Here is a 14,209-nt window from a genome sequence, read left to right as displayed (position 1 = left end):
TGCACATGAGGGCCGTGGGTCTGCGGAGGTGAACGAGGTAGGCGTGCGTCGCACTGGGAGTTGATTTCTGTTCAGAAAAGTGGGTGCTGGCGGCGAGGCGAGGCCAAGGTCGGCAAACTTTCCTGGTTTTTGTTTTTGTAAATGTTTATTTATTTTTGAGAAAGAGACAGACAGACAGACAGACTGTGAGCAGGGGAGGGGCAGAAAGAGAGGGAGACACAGAATCCAAGCAGGCTCCAGGCTCCGAGCTGTCAGCACAGAGCCTGATGCGGGGCTCGAACTCACGCACTGTGAGATCGTGACCTGAGCTGAAGTCGGACGCTCAACCGACTGAGCCCCCCCAGGCGCCCCAGCAAAGTTTCTTGTGAGGGGCCAGAGAGTAAAGGTGCCTGGGCCTCACAGGTCCCTCTCACAGCTGGTCCTTCACCGCTCCAGTGCAGAAGCGGCCCTGGGCCCAGCTCAGGTAACGGCCCGGCTGTGCTCCGATAAAACCTTAGGTACAAGCTCAGGGGCTCCCCAGGCTGGCTCCACTGTGCTTTAGAGGCCCCGGCCTCCCATGTTGCTTTGAGCACCCCCAGCCTTACTGACTGATAGTAACCGTGGATGAACCTCTTTGAATTGGTGACGATGATGAGTGTGTGAGTAAGGAACACTTTAGGAAGAGGTGCTGCCTGATCACTTTAAGAACATACAATTTCCTTGGGGCGCCTGGGTGGCGCAGTCGGTTAAGCGTCCGACTTCAGCCAGGTCACGATCTCGCGGTCCGTGAGTTTGAGCCCCGCGTCAGGCTCTGGGCTGATGGCTCAGAGCCTGGAGCCTGTTTCCGATTCTGTGTCTCCCTCTCTCTCTGCCTCTCCCCCGTCCCCCGTTCATGCTCTGTCTCTCTCTGTCCCAAAAATAAAAATAAATGTTGAAAAAAAAAAAATTAAAAAAAAAAAAAAAAAAAAAGAACATACAATTTCCAGAACTAGGTTTGCCAAAATTCTGCCTCATCTGAGTTCCTCAGTGATCTAGTTAATGAATAAAGAACTTTCTGGTTATAAACATAACATAGCATTAAAATGGCATATCGGACGTTCTTGACGGTTTCTTTTCCTTTAAAAAAAGCCCCTTAATTTTTCCATGGCTAAAATTCTTCCTCAAAGGTTTACTTAGCCCACGCTTTATTTGCTGGTGGTTCAAGGGTTATTTTATTAGCTTCCACTTTTTTTTGAAGCACCATGCATTCTAAAGTAGAGAAATCTGAATTAACGAGGTTTGGTTGAAACTTTGAAATTTGCGTAACTTTGTTTGGATGGACGTGCTCTTTGCTACCCCTAATTCCCTGGTTCTTATTGCGGAGATTTTCTGAGTTCTCTCTCGCGTCCCAGGAGCTTAACTTGACTTCGCTTCTGCCTCTGGCACAGTTACTCACCAAGAATCCCAGACAACGGCTGGGCTTCAGCGGTGGAGCAGCGGAAGTGAAGGGACACCCCGTGTTCAAGGACATTAACTTCAAGAAGCTGGAAGCAAATATGTTGGATCCCCCTTTCTGTCCTGATGTAAGTACGTTGTCTAGAGAGGAGCAGGGGGTCATGTGACCCAGTGATTTTGTTCCAGCAGATACAGAGTCACCTGGTGCAGCCCGGCTGTGCCCGGGGTGCCCCACCCTGGACCCCCTTCCCCAGCCCCCGCCACGCACCACACTGTCCTCACGGGCCCTCACGGGCCTTCGTGGCAGCTGAGCCTGGCCCTGCCCCACTCATAACCTCAGCACCACCCCACAGCCTTCTCGGCGGGCCCGGCAAGGCCTTGCATGTTCCGGCGTCCCCTTTCTTGTGTCAGCGCGGGCACGCCTGCCTCTTTAGTCTGGGAAGCACTTGCCCTGTATGCATCTCCCGGTTCCTGGCTCCACACCGGCAGCCCTGGAGGTCCCCTGAGCCTCCTTGTGAGTCTCCTCGTGAGCCTGCGGCGGGGGCCGCGCCCAGAGCCCGGTTTGCAGCCACGCCTGTGGGAACACCAGGCATGAGCTCCTGTGGATGGAAGTGTGAACGAATGAGCAGCAAGCAGTCCGCACTCTCTCCTGAACCGCCTGCTGCAGGCACAGCACAGACCTGTGAAGAGGAGAGAGTTCTGCAGGGTGTGATTCAGGGCTTAGGGTGTTTATTCCGTACTCCAGTGCGTTATCCGGTGCCTCCCTCCTTTGAATTAGCTCACGAGCTACAGATCCATGGGGTGCCTGCTACCCGCAGGACACAGATCTCGGGATTGAGGCCACAGGGAGAACAGGAGAGCCGGGTCTCGCTGCCGTGGAGCTCGATCCAGCCTGCGGACATAGGCAGGGAGACAGGTTACAAACTGGCAACCTTTGTTACAACTGGCCAACCCCCTGGCTAGTGATTGTGTGCCGCAGGGACTTGAGACGGGCCGTCGGTCCGAGAGGAGCAGGGAAGGCAGGCGGTCTTCTCCGGGGAGGGGCGGGGATGCCCTTGCCACACCGGCGAGCCTGGGGCAGGCCCTGGCGGGTCCCGGCTCCGGGGCTGTTCTGCGTGTTGTGCTGAACGTAACCAGAGGAGCCCGTGGGGGCCACTTGACAGGGGAGTCCGGTGGCAGTGGGGTAGGCAGTTTTGTCTATTGGGGGGGGGGGCAGGACGGGGCTCTGGGCCTTCGGCCTCTCGTGGACTGCTTCCTGAGTGTGGCCACCATTTGCTCCCTTCCCCCGCTGTGTGGGGACTGAACGGATAGCACTGCTCTGACGTGTGCTGACCGGCAACCTATGGAATGTCACTTCTTTGGGCAGGTTCCGGCACGTGGGCAGGACATTTCTCAGAACTGCCAGTGCCTCTTGCACTATCACGGTTTGGTCTGTAGCTGCCGACGCCTTATTTCCAGAAGCACAGGCGGCTGCACGGAGGAGGCGGCGGCCCAGGCTTGGCCCCGCCCTGCTTGCTTGATCCTCAGGGCAGCTGGCCTGGGCTCCTGTCCCAGAGGAGGGGTCGGCTCCCGACCACTAGATGACCTCTGACAGCAGGTGGGGAGGCGGGACCTGCTGTTTTCCACTGAGTCTTTGCAGAGGGCGCTTCACGTGAAGGAGGCCGAGGGTTGGAGGCACAGGTGGGACTCCGCCCTGCCATTCCTCATCCCTGCCTCTGCCTGTAACCCACCTTCCACTGCAGAAAAGAGGAGGGCGGGGGCCTCAGGAGGTTTTCGGGCCAGAGGGCATCCACAGGGCCTGCGACTGAGGAGACTTCCCTGGAGAAGGGAAAGGCTTCAGATACAGTGTGAATGGGTCCATTTCTTTTTTTTTTTTTTTAATTTTTTTTTCAACATTTATTTATTTTTGGGACAGAGAGAGACAGAGCATGAACGGGGGAGGGGCAGAGAGAGAGGGAGACACAGAATCGGAAACAGGTTCCAGGCTCCAAGCCATCAGCCCAGAGCCTGACGCGGGGCTCGAACTCACGGACCGCGAGATCGTGACCTGGCTGAAGTCAGACGCTTAACCGACTGCGCCACCCAGGCGCCCCAGAATGGGTCCATTTCATATGCGTCGTGTTCTTAGTAATTAAGGAAACTAAGATTGATTCCAGTCATCTCAGAGGCCAACGCCTTTTTGTTCTTTGCACACAGCCGAAGGCAGTGTATTGTAAGGATGTCGTGGATATCGACCAGTTCTCCACGGTGAGGGGAGTCTACCTGGACACCACAGATGATACTTTCTACAGCCAATTTGCCACAGGCTCTGTCTCCATCCCCTGGCAGAACGAGGTACTGCGGGTTTCTACGGGGTACGATGCCAGGAGGAAACGTGTGTGTGTGTGTGTGTGTGTGTGTGTGTGTGTGTGTGCGTGTGCTTGGAGGTAACATTACGCACAGGAAGGGGATAGTTGTCCACGAAGGGTCTCACTTCGAAAGCGGGCCTGGCCGGTGCCCGGCGCCCACGGTACTGGCCTGCTCTGGGGGTGCGCTCAGGGAGAGGAGGAGGAGGCCAGGTCAGGGACCCTGAGAAGGAGTCAGCAAGCAGGAAAGAGGACGGGAATGGGGGTGGCCCCAGAGTGCCAGGCACGGTTGCCGGGGTTGGGGGGGTGGCCGACTGACCTCGCGGTGTCCCCCACTTCTCTGTGGATGCAGGTGATCGAATCGGGTTGTTTTAAGGACATCAACGAAAGTGACACTGGAGAATATGAGGCACTGGATCTACAAGAGACACTGAGCCACCCAGTTCCCAAACCAAAGAGAGGCTTCTTCTACAGACTCCTCAGAAGAGGGGTAAGAACAAAAAGCATGTTGTTACTTTGGATTCTTAAAAAATGTGACGTGTTAAAAGCAAAGAAACATAATTTAAGTGCTCTGGCAATGTGGTGCTATTTGAGCCCCACGGGGGCTCAAAAACCCTCACAAGGGCGTTTGCTGTTGGTACGAAGACTGTTCTGATCCAAAAAGGAAAAGGGCTTACCTGCCTCCGAAGCAGATCCCTCTCTCACTGACAAAGCACTTAAGCGTACTCCAAAATCGGTGTCGTGGAGAACAGTCTGGAAACGGTATACGCCATGTAGATTACTCCGTGCCCGTTCTGACTTCACAGCCGCTCCCTCGCTAGCCTGCTTTCACAGAGAACCTGGAGGAGTGGTTCGGAGACACTTCGCGGGCCGTATCTAGAAATGTTTCCTCCTAGTGCAGTTCTCCTTGGACTAGCGGCTTATCCTGCTTGGTGCCCTGTCCGTTCTCGAAGGCCTCGTTCAGAGCTTGTCCACTAACATTCGAGTCCATCTTTGTTCAGTGTGAAAAACACGCCTTGGGTGGGAAAGGTCTGTCGGGCATGTCCACCATGACCACGCTTCCTTGGAGAACGGGGGCCAGGTGTGCGTTAGCACGGTCGGTCTGTCCATGCGCAGGAAGTCGTGTCTGGACACGCTCCACACGCAGGCCTGAGCCGAGGCGAGCAGGTTGCCGGGCAGGGACACCTGCAGCTGTGGTGTCCTGGTGCGGGAGGGGCCGCTCTGCGCCACCTGGTGCTCGCAGGGGGAGCCCGGGCCCTGTTTCCTTCCTTGCAGGCCCAGCTCAGGGTTGAGGAATTGCAGTTGGGTGTGTGACAGAGAAACCGAATCTGAGACACTGTGTGTGTGTGTGTGTGTGAACTGAGCAGCTTCCCTACCGTGAGGTGATGAGAGGAAGTGTGAAACTCAGCCCTAAAGTTGGTCCCCCTCCCCGCGGTTGTAAAGTTGCGCGTCCAGCACAGGAGAGCTGAGCCAGCCGAGCGGGTAAGAGATTGACCCGGCCACTCTGCCGTGTTGCAGGGCTGCATTAGCGGTGTCCCCAGCGACAAGGAAGAGCTGCCCTCAGTGGTGTGACCACTCACTGCAGAGCCGGGCCCCAGCGCCCAGGAGCACGAGCGTGGTGTTTGACCCCATCTGTGAACAGCAATAAACACGTGACACCTCGTAAAATGAGAGCCTCATGAGTCTGCAGACGTCTCTATATTCATACGTGAATCACCTTGTCACCAAAGCCGGGTTGAAGACGAAGGCCCTTGTGGACCACCTGGATGCTGAGACCCCCCAGGGGTGGACCTGTGCCACGGAGAGGGGAGAGGGGAGGGCTTGGGCATCCGCCCACCAGTGTCCTGAGCTGAGGGTCCTGTTCCTCAGCCCGGAGTGCCCTCCGGTGTCATTGAGGGGGAGCACAGGCCGGCCCTGCCTTCCCCAGGGCCCCGGCGTCACAAAGCCTTCGCCCGCTTGCGTTCAGGCTGACATCTGCACCTTAGTCACCAAGATTCTCCCGCCAGGGCGTGTCTCCGCCTGTGTGCCTGTCCTTGTGGCTGCTGTGCACCTTCCAGGGGTGTTTCCAGCACCCTGAGGCCAGGGCGTGGCTGGCAGCGGTGACTCACCCAACCGGGGCAGCCCCAGTGAGTCTCTGGGACTGCGGGGCTCCCCGGCCTGACGCACAGGTGGGAGGTGGTCGTGAGCGAGGAGCCCCCTTCCAAGCGCTGGTTGGCGCCTAGCCGGCAGGAGCCCCCAGAATTCTGAGGTCAGTAACTCTCCTTCAGCCCCTGCTGCCCAGAGAAGAAGGCGGAGCCCCAAACCTCAGGTGGAAACGTGGGCTCTGTTGCCCCGGGGAGGGGCGCTCACACCCACAGGCATTGTGCAGCCCCCGGGGGTGGGGTGCACACAGACCTCTGCGGGTGGCCCCTAGGTGCAGAACTGGCGCTTTCTCCCGTATCCACGTGTGTGTGGCCTTCAGCGGGGGCTGTGGGGTGAGAAGCCAGGGCCCAGACCTCGGCGACTTGAGCCAACGGCAAGGACTTGTTCTGGACGCTGGGACACCACCCCACGGCGGTGTGCAGGAGAGTGAGCCAGGGTCCGCCGCGTGTCCCCAGGGGGACGGCCGCCCGCTCTGCCTTGGTGGAGACTTGCGCCCGGAGGTGCTTCTGAGTGCCGTCGGCATCACGGCGTGTCTGAAATTGGTTTTCCACGCGTGTTGTCAGCCGCTGGAGCACCGTAGCGCTGGGCCAGTGTTTCAAGGAAAGCCCCCGCCTGGCCTTGTCCTTGGAGACCAGCAGACGTTGATCCCGAGCGTGCTTTATACCCAGGTGAGGGGAGAGAGAAGTTACCTTTTTTTAGGGATGGCTTCTCTTCAGATGGGGGCCCTCGTCTCCAGAATGGAGACGGCAGGAGGTGGGGACAGAAACTTCAGCATCTTCGTAAAGCATTCAGTAGAGCGTTTGGTATGTGCTACCCGCTCAGTAAATATGTTAGTAACTGTGGGAGGGTAATGCTTGCTCTTGGTAAAAATTACAGGCTAATTTTCTAAAAAATCAGACTAATCTAAAAAATTTTCTAAAAAAAAGTCTAAAGAAAATAAAAATCACCTTTATTCCTACCACCTGTTTACGTTCTGAGGCCTTCCGGACACTTCCATCAGTGTGGGCACAGGGGCAGTGGTCCTCCAGCTTGCCTTCATCCCTTCCGAGGACACTCCTGCCCCTCGTGGGGGTGGAGCCACCTGCCTGCAGAGCCCCGGCCCCAGGGGAGCCTGAGGGGTCCTCTGCCCTCAGGGTTGGGGGGCTGTGCACAGCTCCAGGGACCAGTTCAGTCCTTTCTTCCTTTTTTTTTTTTTTTTTTTTCCTGCTTAAGCCAGTCTGAGCTGAGTGTCTCCAAGACCAAGCGAAGAGTCCTGACTGAGGCAAGAAATCTAGGGAGGATTTTTTCAGACCGGAACATCACGTGTCGACTTGTCGTCCCTCTCTGGTTATAAGCAAGTACACATGTATTGAAGAGAGTTTTGAAAGTAAAGGCTACACAGTGAAAAATTCACCTTTAATATCAGCCACTGTCCAAAGATAATCCCTATCAGCAGTTTATTCTATATTTATGTAATTTGTAGTTAACTTGTTTCTTGCCATGTCATTTAAATATCATCTTTTACTGCACATTTAGGCCACCATGTATCAGACAATCCACACAATCATTGTTTGCAGCTTTCTTGCTGCTATAAACACCAATGGGATGGACATCCCTGTACTGTTATCTTTGTGCACATGTTAGTGTTTCTAAGGTAGATTTGTAGCAGGGGATCCTTCGGTTAAAGTGTATGAACGGTTGATGTAAACGCTGCAAGAAAGAGCTAAAGCAATTCCAAGTGGCTTTCCATGGGCTTTCTGCCCATTTCCACTGGGATGGGTGGAAAAGGGACAGAGGCATGCTGTTTTCTTTATAAGCACTGTCTGCCCTTTTCTGTTGACCACATCTGTTTATTACTAAGGTAAGAATAAACAAGCGTTCCTGGGTGGCTCAGGCAGTTTAAGTGACTGACTCTTGATTTCGGCCCAGGTCGTGATTTCACAGTTCATGAGATCAAGCCCCGTGTCAGGCTCTGTGCTGACACAGTGGAGTCTGCTTGGGATTCTCTTTCTCCCTCTCTCGCTCTCTCTGCCTGTCCCCTGCTCATGCTCTTTCTCTCTCTCTCTTAAAACAAATAAATGAACTTAAAAAAAAAACTAAAAAAAAAAAAACAGATAAAAATAAACATTGTCTTGTAAAAATTATTTGTTTTCCCCCAATAAAGCACAATTACATACTAAAAAAAGGTATATGGACATTTTAAAAGAATGTATATTATATACCTATGAGAACAAACTGCCCTTCTGAAAATTTTTAAAATTTCCTCTCCCACCAAAAATGTCTTCAAAGTTCCCTGTCAGTTTCATCAAAAACTAGGTTTTTCTTCTGGTAAAGATTTTCATTAGATATGAAGTATTTCTGGGACACGTGGGTGGCTCAGTTGGTTAAGCATCTGACTTCGGCTGAGGTCATGATCTCGCGGTTCATGAGTTTGAGGCCTGTGTAGGGCTCTGTGCTGACAGCTCAGAGCCTGGAGCTTGCTTTGGATTCTGTGTGTGTGTCTCTCTCTCTCTCAAAAAATTAAATAGACATTAAAAATTTTTTTAATAAAATAAAATTTAAAAAAAGAAATGAAGTATTTCTTTTTCTTTATTTTTTCAGTGGCAAAACATACATATACATAAAATGTACCCCCTTAACATTAAGTGTCCAGTTTGGCATTAAGTATATTCACATTGTTGTGCAACCGTCACCACCACCCATCTCTAGACTGATGTGAATCTGACACTCTGTCCCCATTAAACACAACTCTCCTTTCTCCCCCTAGCCCTTGGCTCCCACCATGTCCTTTCTGTCTCTCTGAATTTAACTACTCTATTTGTCTTTTCATGACTGGCTCATTTCACTGAGCATAGTGTCCTCACGGTTCATGCAGGTGGTGGCAGGTGGCAGGATTTCCTTCCCCCTTTTTTTTTTTTTTAATGTTTACCTATTTATTTGCCCAGGGTGGGGGAGGGGGGAGGCGCAGAGAGAGAAAGGGAGAGAGAGGGAAGCCCACACAGGCTCCATGTTGTCAGCACTCAACCAGACTCAGGGCTTGAACTCATGAGCTGTGAGATCGTGACCTGCCGAAATCAAGAGTCGGAAGCTTAACTGACGGAGCCACCCAGGCGCCCCGGGATTTCCTTCCTTTTTAGGGCTGAATAACACTCCATTGTGTGGATGGACCACACTGTTTGTCCGTCCATCCGCTGACGGGCGCTTGGGTCTCCACCTTTCGGCGGCTATGAATTCGGCAGATATCTCTTTGAGGCCCGGGTGCCAATTCTTTTGGGTAAATACTCAGAATCGGGACTGCTGGGCCGTAGGGTAATTGAGAAACCTCCATACTGTTTTCCACAGTAGCTGCCCCAGTCTGCATTGCCACCGACAGTGCACGGGGTTCCAGTTTCTCCACATCCTCCTGAATGTGTCATTTTTTAATGGCTTTTGGGCATTCTGATATATGAAAGTATGAATGTTTCTACCAATGCCTTACTGTTGGACATTGAGGTCATTTCATCTTTTTGATATTATTACTTTGATTGACACCTTTGTACCTCCATCTTTGAGTGCTTATCTAATAATGTCTCTAGAGTAACACTTAAAAATTTTTTTTAAAATATCTAATGTTTGTTTATTTTTGAGACAGAGAGGGAGACAGAATGCGAGCCGGGGAGGGGCAGAGAGAGAGGGAGACACAGAATCCGAAGCAGGCTCCAGGCTCTGAGCTGTCGGCACAGAGCCCGACACGGGGCTCGAACCCACGAACGGCGAGATCACGATCTCCGAGCTGAAGTCAGACGCCCAACCGACCGAGCCCCCCAGGTGCCCCAGTAACACTCTTAAGTAGACGCTAAGTCAAATAGTTTGTGTACTTAAATCTTTTGATGGATGCTGCCAAATCCCTCTTGAGAAAAGTGACAAGAATTTATTCAACTAACAGTGTTTGGAGTCCTGTTTGCGTGTGTTCGTACCGGTCTGGGCTAGTGCTGTCCCCAATCTTTGCTCGCCCGTCTCAGGTTCTTGCTGGATTGTGAGCATACTGTTGTTAAGAGTTTCCGACTCAAAGTTTCCCGTTAGTGCTCACCTTACCCGGGGCGTCAGCGCCAGGACCTGGTGATGCAGACTCGGCACGTCATTTCATGTCACCACCCCTCCTGGGTCTGTGTTTCATCATCTATAACACGAGGCATGTGAGGGGTGCCTGGGGGGCTCAGTCGGTTGAGTGTCTGACTCTTAATCTCGGCTCAGGTCACGATCTTGGGGTTTGTGGGTCCGAGCCCCACATTAGACTCTGCACTGACAGCATAGAGCCTGCTTGGGATTCTCTCTCTCTCTCTCTCTCTCTCTCTCTCTCTCCCCCCCCCGCCCCTCCCCCACTCATTCTCTCTCTCTCTCTCTCTCTCAAAAATAAACATTAAAAAATAGAAAAATAGGGGCGCCTGGGTGGCGCAGTCGGTTAAGCGTCCGACTTCAGCCAGGTCACGATCTCGCGGTCCGGGAGTTCGAGCCCTGCATCAGGCTCTGGGCTGATGGCTCGGAGCCTGGAGCCTGTTTCCGATTCTGTGTCTCCCTCTCTCTCTGCCCCTCCCCCATTCATGCTCTGTCTCTCTCTGTCGCAAAAATAAATAAATGTTGAAAAAAAAATTTTTAATAAAAAATAAAAATTAAAAAAAAAATAGAAAAATAATAAACTTAAAAAAGACTCTTTAAAATAAATTTGAATCGGGTGCCACTGAACTGTGCACTTGAAAATGGTTAAAATGGTCAATTTTATGCTCTGTATATTTTACTACAGTGAAAGAGAATGAAAATAATTGAACTGAGATACCCACTCATGAATCCCCAGCTCTGCGTGCTCTGAAGGGCCCAGAAGCAGTGACACCCCCACAGCAGCGAGCATGCGTGGAGCCCAGCTCTTCGTTTCTAGACGTCATTATGTACCGAAGAGTCAGGGCTCCTTAGAGAAATGGCCGATTCCGGGTTTGAGGCAGGAAGGACAGGCTGGGAACATCTTGTTGTGACATAAAATGAGAAAGTGCTCGAGACATGACGGGGTGTGTCAAAAGGACACAGGAGCTACTTTGAAGGGGCTTGCATTGAACTGGGGACAACTTGAGCTTCCACAAAAGAATAATGGTAAAACTGGTTGTGACACATACAGTTTTTAAGATTGGGAGGAGAGGAGGGAGGGAGGGAATGGATGCGACATGGGGGGACAAGCTGTCCCTCAGAGAGGACAGCCAGGCAGCTGAAGCAGAAGAAACGAGGGAGTTGCAACAGCCACCCCTCTGCCGCTCCAGCCTCCCAGCCAACTCGGGCTGGGCTCGTCGGGGGGGTGCCAGACCCACTGGTGGAAGGCTTCTGGGTAACGGAGAATTCTCACAGGTCCGGAGAACTGCAGAGAACAGCCACAAAGGACCTCCTGATTGTAGAGGAAAAGGTACTTTACACGGGAGAGATCTGGTGGTTACCAGCTCTGCTGAGTGACCCCACACGGCCCCGCTGACAGAGGGCAGCCTGACCCTGGGACAAGCCCCACCTAGGCAGCCTCCTTCCCAAAGGGCTTGATGGGAGCCTAGCTGGCCTCCAGACCAGAGCCGTGCAACACAATGTGTGAACCACATATGTAATTTTTAAAAAGTAAAAAGAAACTGCTTTTAATATTTTTGTTTAACCCAATATATCCAAATACTATTTCTACAAGTAAACAGTATAAATATGAGATATTCTACATTCTTTACTTTATACGAAGTATTTGAAATCTGGTGTATTTTGTACTTACAGCACATCTCAGTTCAGAGTTATTACCTTAAAAAAATTTTTTTTTAATGTTTGTTTATTTCTGAGAGAGAGAGAGCGCGCGCGCACGTGCGCGCATATGAGCGGGGGGAGGGGCAGAGAGAGAGGGAGACACAGAATGTGTGTGTCAGCCCAGGGCCCGACATGGGGCTCAAACTCTCGAGCCATCATGACCTGAGCCGAAGTCGGATGCTTAACCAACTGAGCCACCCAGGCGCCCTTACAGTTAGTAAGTACTCAATAGCCACATGTGGCTAGTGGCTAAAGTATGGGGCAGTGCAACCAATCTTCCAGGTTACAGAAAATGCGAGGGATATGGGAACAAGTCAAACCACACCTCGAGGAGGCAACCAAATTCACAAGGGAGGATGTTCCAGGAGAAACTGGCCTGGATGCTTTAGAAGGTCAGTGTCATTTCAACAACAATAACAACAACAACAATGGAGAACTATCCATAAAAAATTATAACAACCCAAGTGCAAAGCATGAACCTTGATTGGATCCTCATTTTAAAAAACTTAAAAGACATACTGGGGCCATTTGGAAATTTCACTCAGGACTGGATTTTAGGTGATGTTAGATAGTTATGTGAAAATGGTATTGTGGCCATTAGTTTTGAAGGCATCTCCTAAAGTATTGCTGGGTAGAGTGTGACAATGTCTTCAACGTACTTTCCAGTGATTGCAGGGGTGGGGGGGGGGGTGATACGACAAGACGTTAACCATCGTTGAATATAGAGGAAGGTATACTGGGTGGCCGCTGCACTACTAACTTCACGTGTGTGTAAGAGAGGTAAGAAAAGTGCACTCCATTTGCTGCATGAAGCCAGGGCTTGGGGCGGCAGGAGTGGAAGGAAGGAGCCACGTGGGGGCCAGCGGTGGCTGGGCAGGTTGGACGTGTGGAGACGGAGGAAGTGGACAGTTCTGTGCTGTTGGATAGTTGGATGTAGAAGCAACAATTCACTATGGCTGTGCCTCACCACTGGGTTAAGGGCTGCCTAGGACAGGGACTCATTTTATCTATGTTACATTCAGTCAATAAACTGAATAAATACTTCTTTAGTACAATGGAATAGACGTATCGGCCCAGAAGGCAGCAACTTACCCATATACACTGGAGGCATTCATGTTAAAATCAGGAATAAGAGAAGGATGACCACTCTCAATTAACATCCTATTTAATATGCAGAGGAGAACTTCCACATACAGCAAGGGTGGTCTAGGGAATATGGACTTACCTTCTGACAAGTATAAACATCAAGAGAGTAAGCAACTGTCAGGGCTGAAAGCCAGGAGAGGGTAGGAACCTAGAGAGATGAGCCAAATGCCAGGGCTCCTCCTGCTGTGGGGGGACCGGGGAGGATCCTAAGACACTTGAGAGGCTGAGGCAGGGGAACACAAGTCAAATCCAAGGCGTGCCAAGACTGGGGCCCCAGGCGGTTCAGTCACCACTTTGGGGTCCAGCCCACCCAAGAAAAAGGGTGACCTGGGAGTAAGCCAGCTCTGGAGTGGCCCAGAGAACTTCATAACTGCAACCTGGATTAAGACGCCCCGGGACTTCTCACGTCCCAAGTTGCCCAGCATTGCAAATAAAATATTCCCTGGAGGAAGACAATACCTTAAGCTTCAAATTATTCTATAATGGTTTCCAAATACAATGTCCCGTATACAAGCAAAGAGAAGCAGGGATAGGAGATGTGACAATACAAATGAGAATTAGCAGAAACTTCAGACAGGAGAGGCATGCCCTTAGATGCTCCGGGAAATGGAAATCAAGGAGACACAAAGTCTTCGAAAGCTGTGCACGTGATGTTCAAGGCATGACAAATTCATCAGGGAACTAGAAACTTTAAAAAGTGACACGGCATCCTGTAGAACTGATCAGGCATTCTAGTACAGAAAACTACAAAATCTCCAGAACTTAATGGTTAAACGAGGATTGAACAACGGAATGGAAACGGCCAGGGAGAGAACCAGTAAAATAAGTCCAGTTTTTCCAAAACCTGAGAGCCGTCAAACCCAACTAATTCCAAGCAGATTCAGTGAAAACCCTACTGTGGGACGCCTGGGTGGCTCAGTCTGTCGGGCGTCTGACTTCAGCTCAGGTCATGATCTCACAGTTCTTGAGTTTGAGCCCCGCATCGGACTCTGTGCTGACGGCTTGGAGCCTGGAGCCTGCACTGGATTCTGTGTCTCTCTACCCCTCCCCGCTCACAGTCCATCCCTCTCTCCTTCAGATATAAATAAACATTAAAAAAAATAAAACAATAAAAAGAAAGAAAAGAAACCCGACTGTTAAGCAAGCCAGGAACGACCAACACCATGTAGAGGACACGCAGTGTGGACATACAGTGGAGCGAATGGAGAAACGTGGAGGCAGAAGGCCATTAGAAGAAGCACCTGTCTCAAGTTCCTGCTGTGTGTTAGCTCCACACAGGCCAGGCGGCCACGGCCACTGGAAGCATCCCAGGAGAGGGACCTTGTTCCCTGTCAACGTGCATGTTTACGGGGATCCGAAGGGAACCGGGAGCCCCTGGCTGATCACGC

General features: G+C 51.6%; 1 protein-coding gene across 15 annotated transcripts in view; it reads left to right on the top strand.

Moving 5' to 3' along the window:
• Positions 1-6,858, top strand: part of GRK4 (G protein-coupled receptor kinase 4) — a 101,238-nt gene extending 94,380 nt beyond the window's left edge. For 14 of the 15 annotated variants that reach the window (XM_086705574.1, XM_086705582.1, XM_086705575.1 and 11 more), the window contains 4 exons: positions 1,407-1,541; positions 3,610-3,747; positions 4,111-4,248; positions 5,277-6,858. In XM_086705574.1, coding sequence (XP_086561700.1) covers positions 1,407-1,541; positions 3,610-3,747; positions 4,111-4,248; positions 5,277-5,330 — 465 coding nt within the window. In that variant the 3' untranslated portion in view covers positions 5,331-6,858. The remainder of the gene's footprint in view (positions 1-1,406; positions 1,542-3,609; positions 3,748-4,110; positions 4,249-5,276) is intronic. The other variant, XM_086705569.1, reaches the window with a different exon arrangement.
• Positions 6,859-14,209: the final 7,351 nt, after the last annotated feature.

Source organism: Puma concolor, chromosome B1, assembly GCF_028749965.1.
Source record: "Puma concolor isolate L17-30 chromosome B1, mPumCon1.1.hap2, whole genome shotgun sequence".
In the NCBI taxonomy this organism is placed as follows: Eukaryota; Metazoa; Chordata; class Mammalia; order Carnivora; family Felidae; genus Puma; species Puma concolor.
The sequence above is the reverse complement of the archived record's forward strand: the minus strand, read 5'-3'. Positions and strand labels throughout refer to the sequence as shown.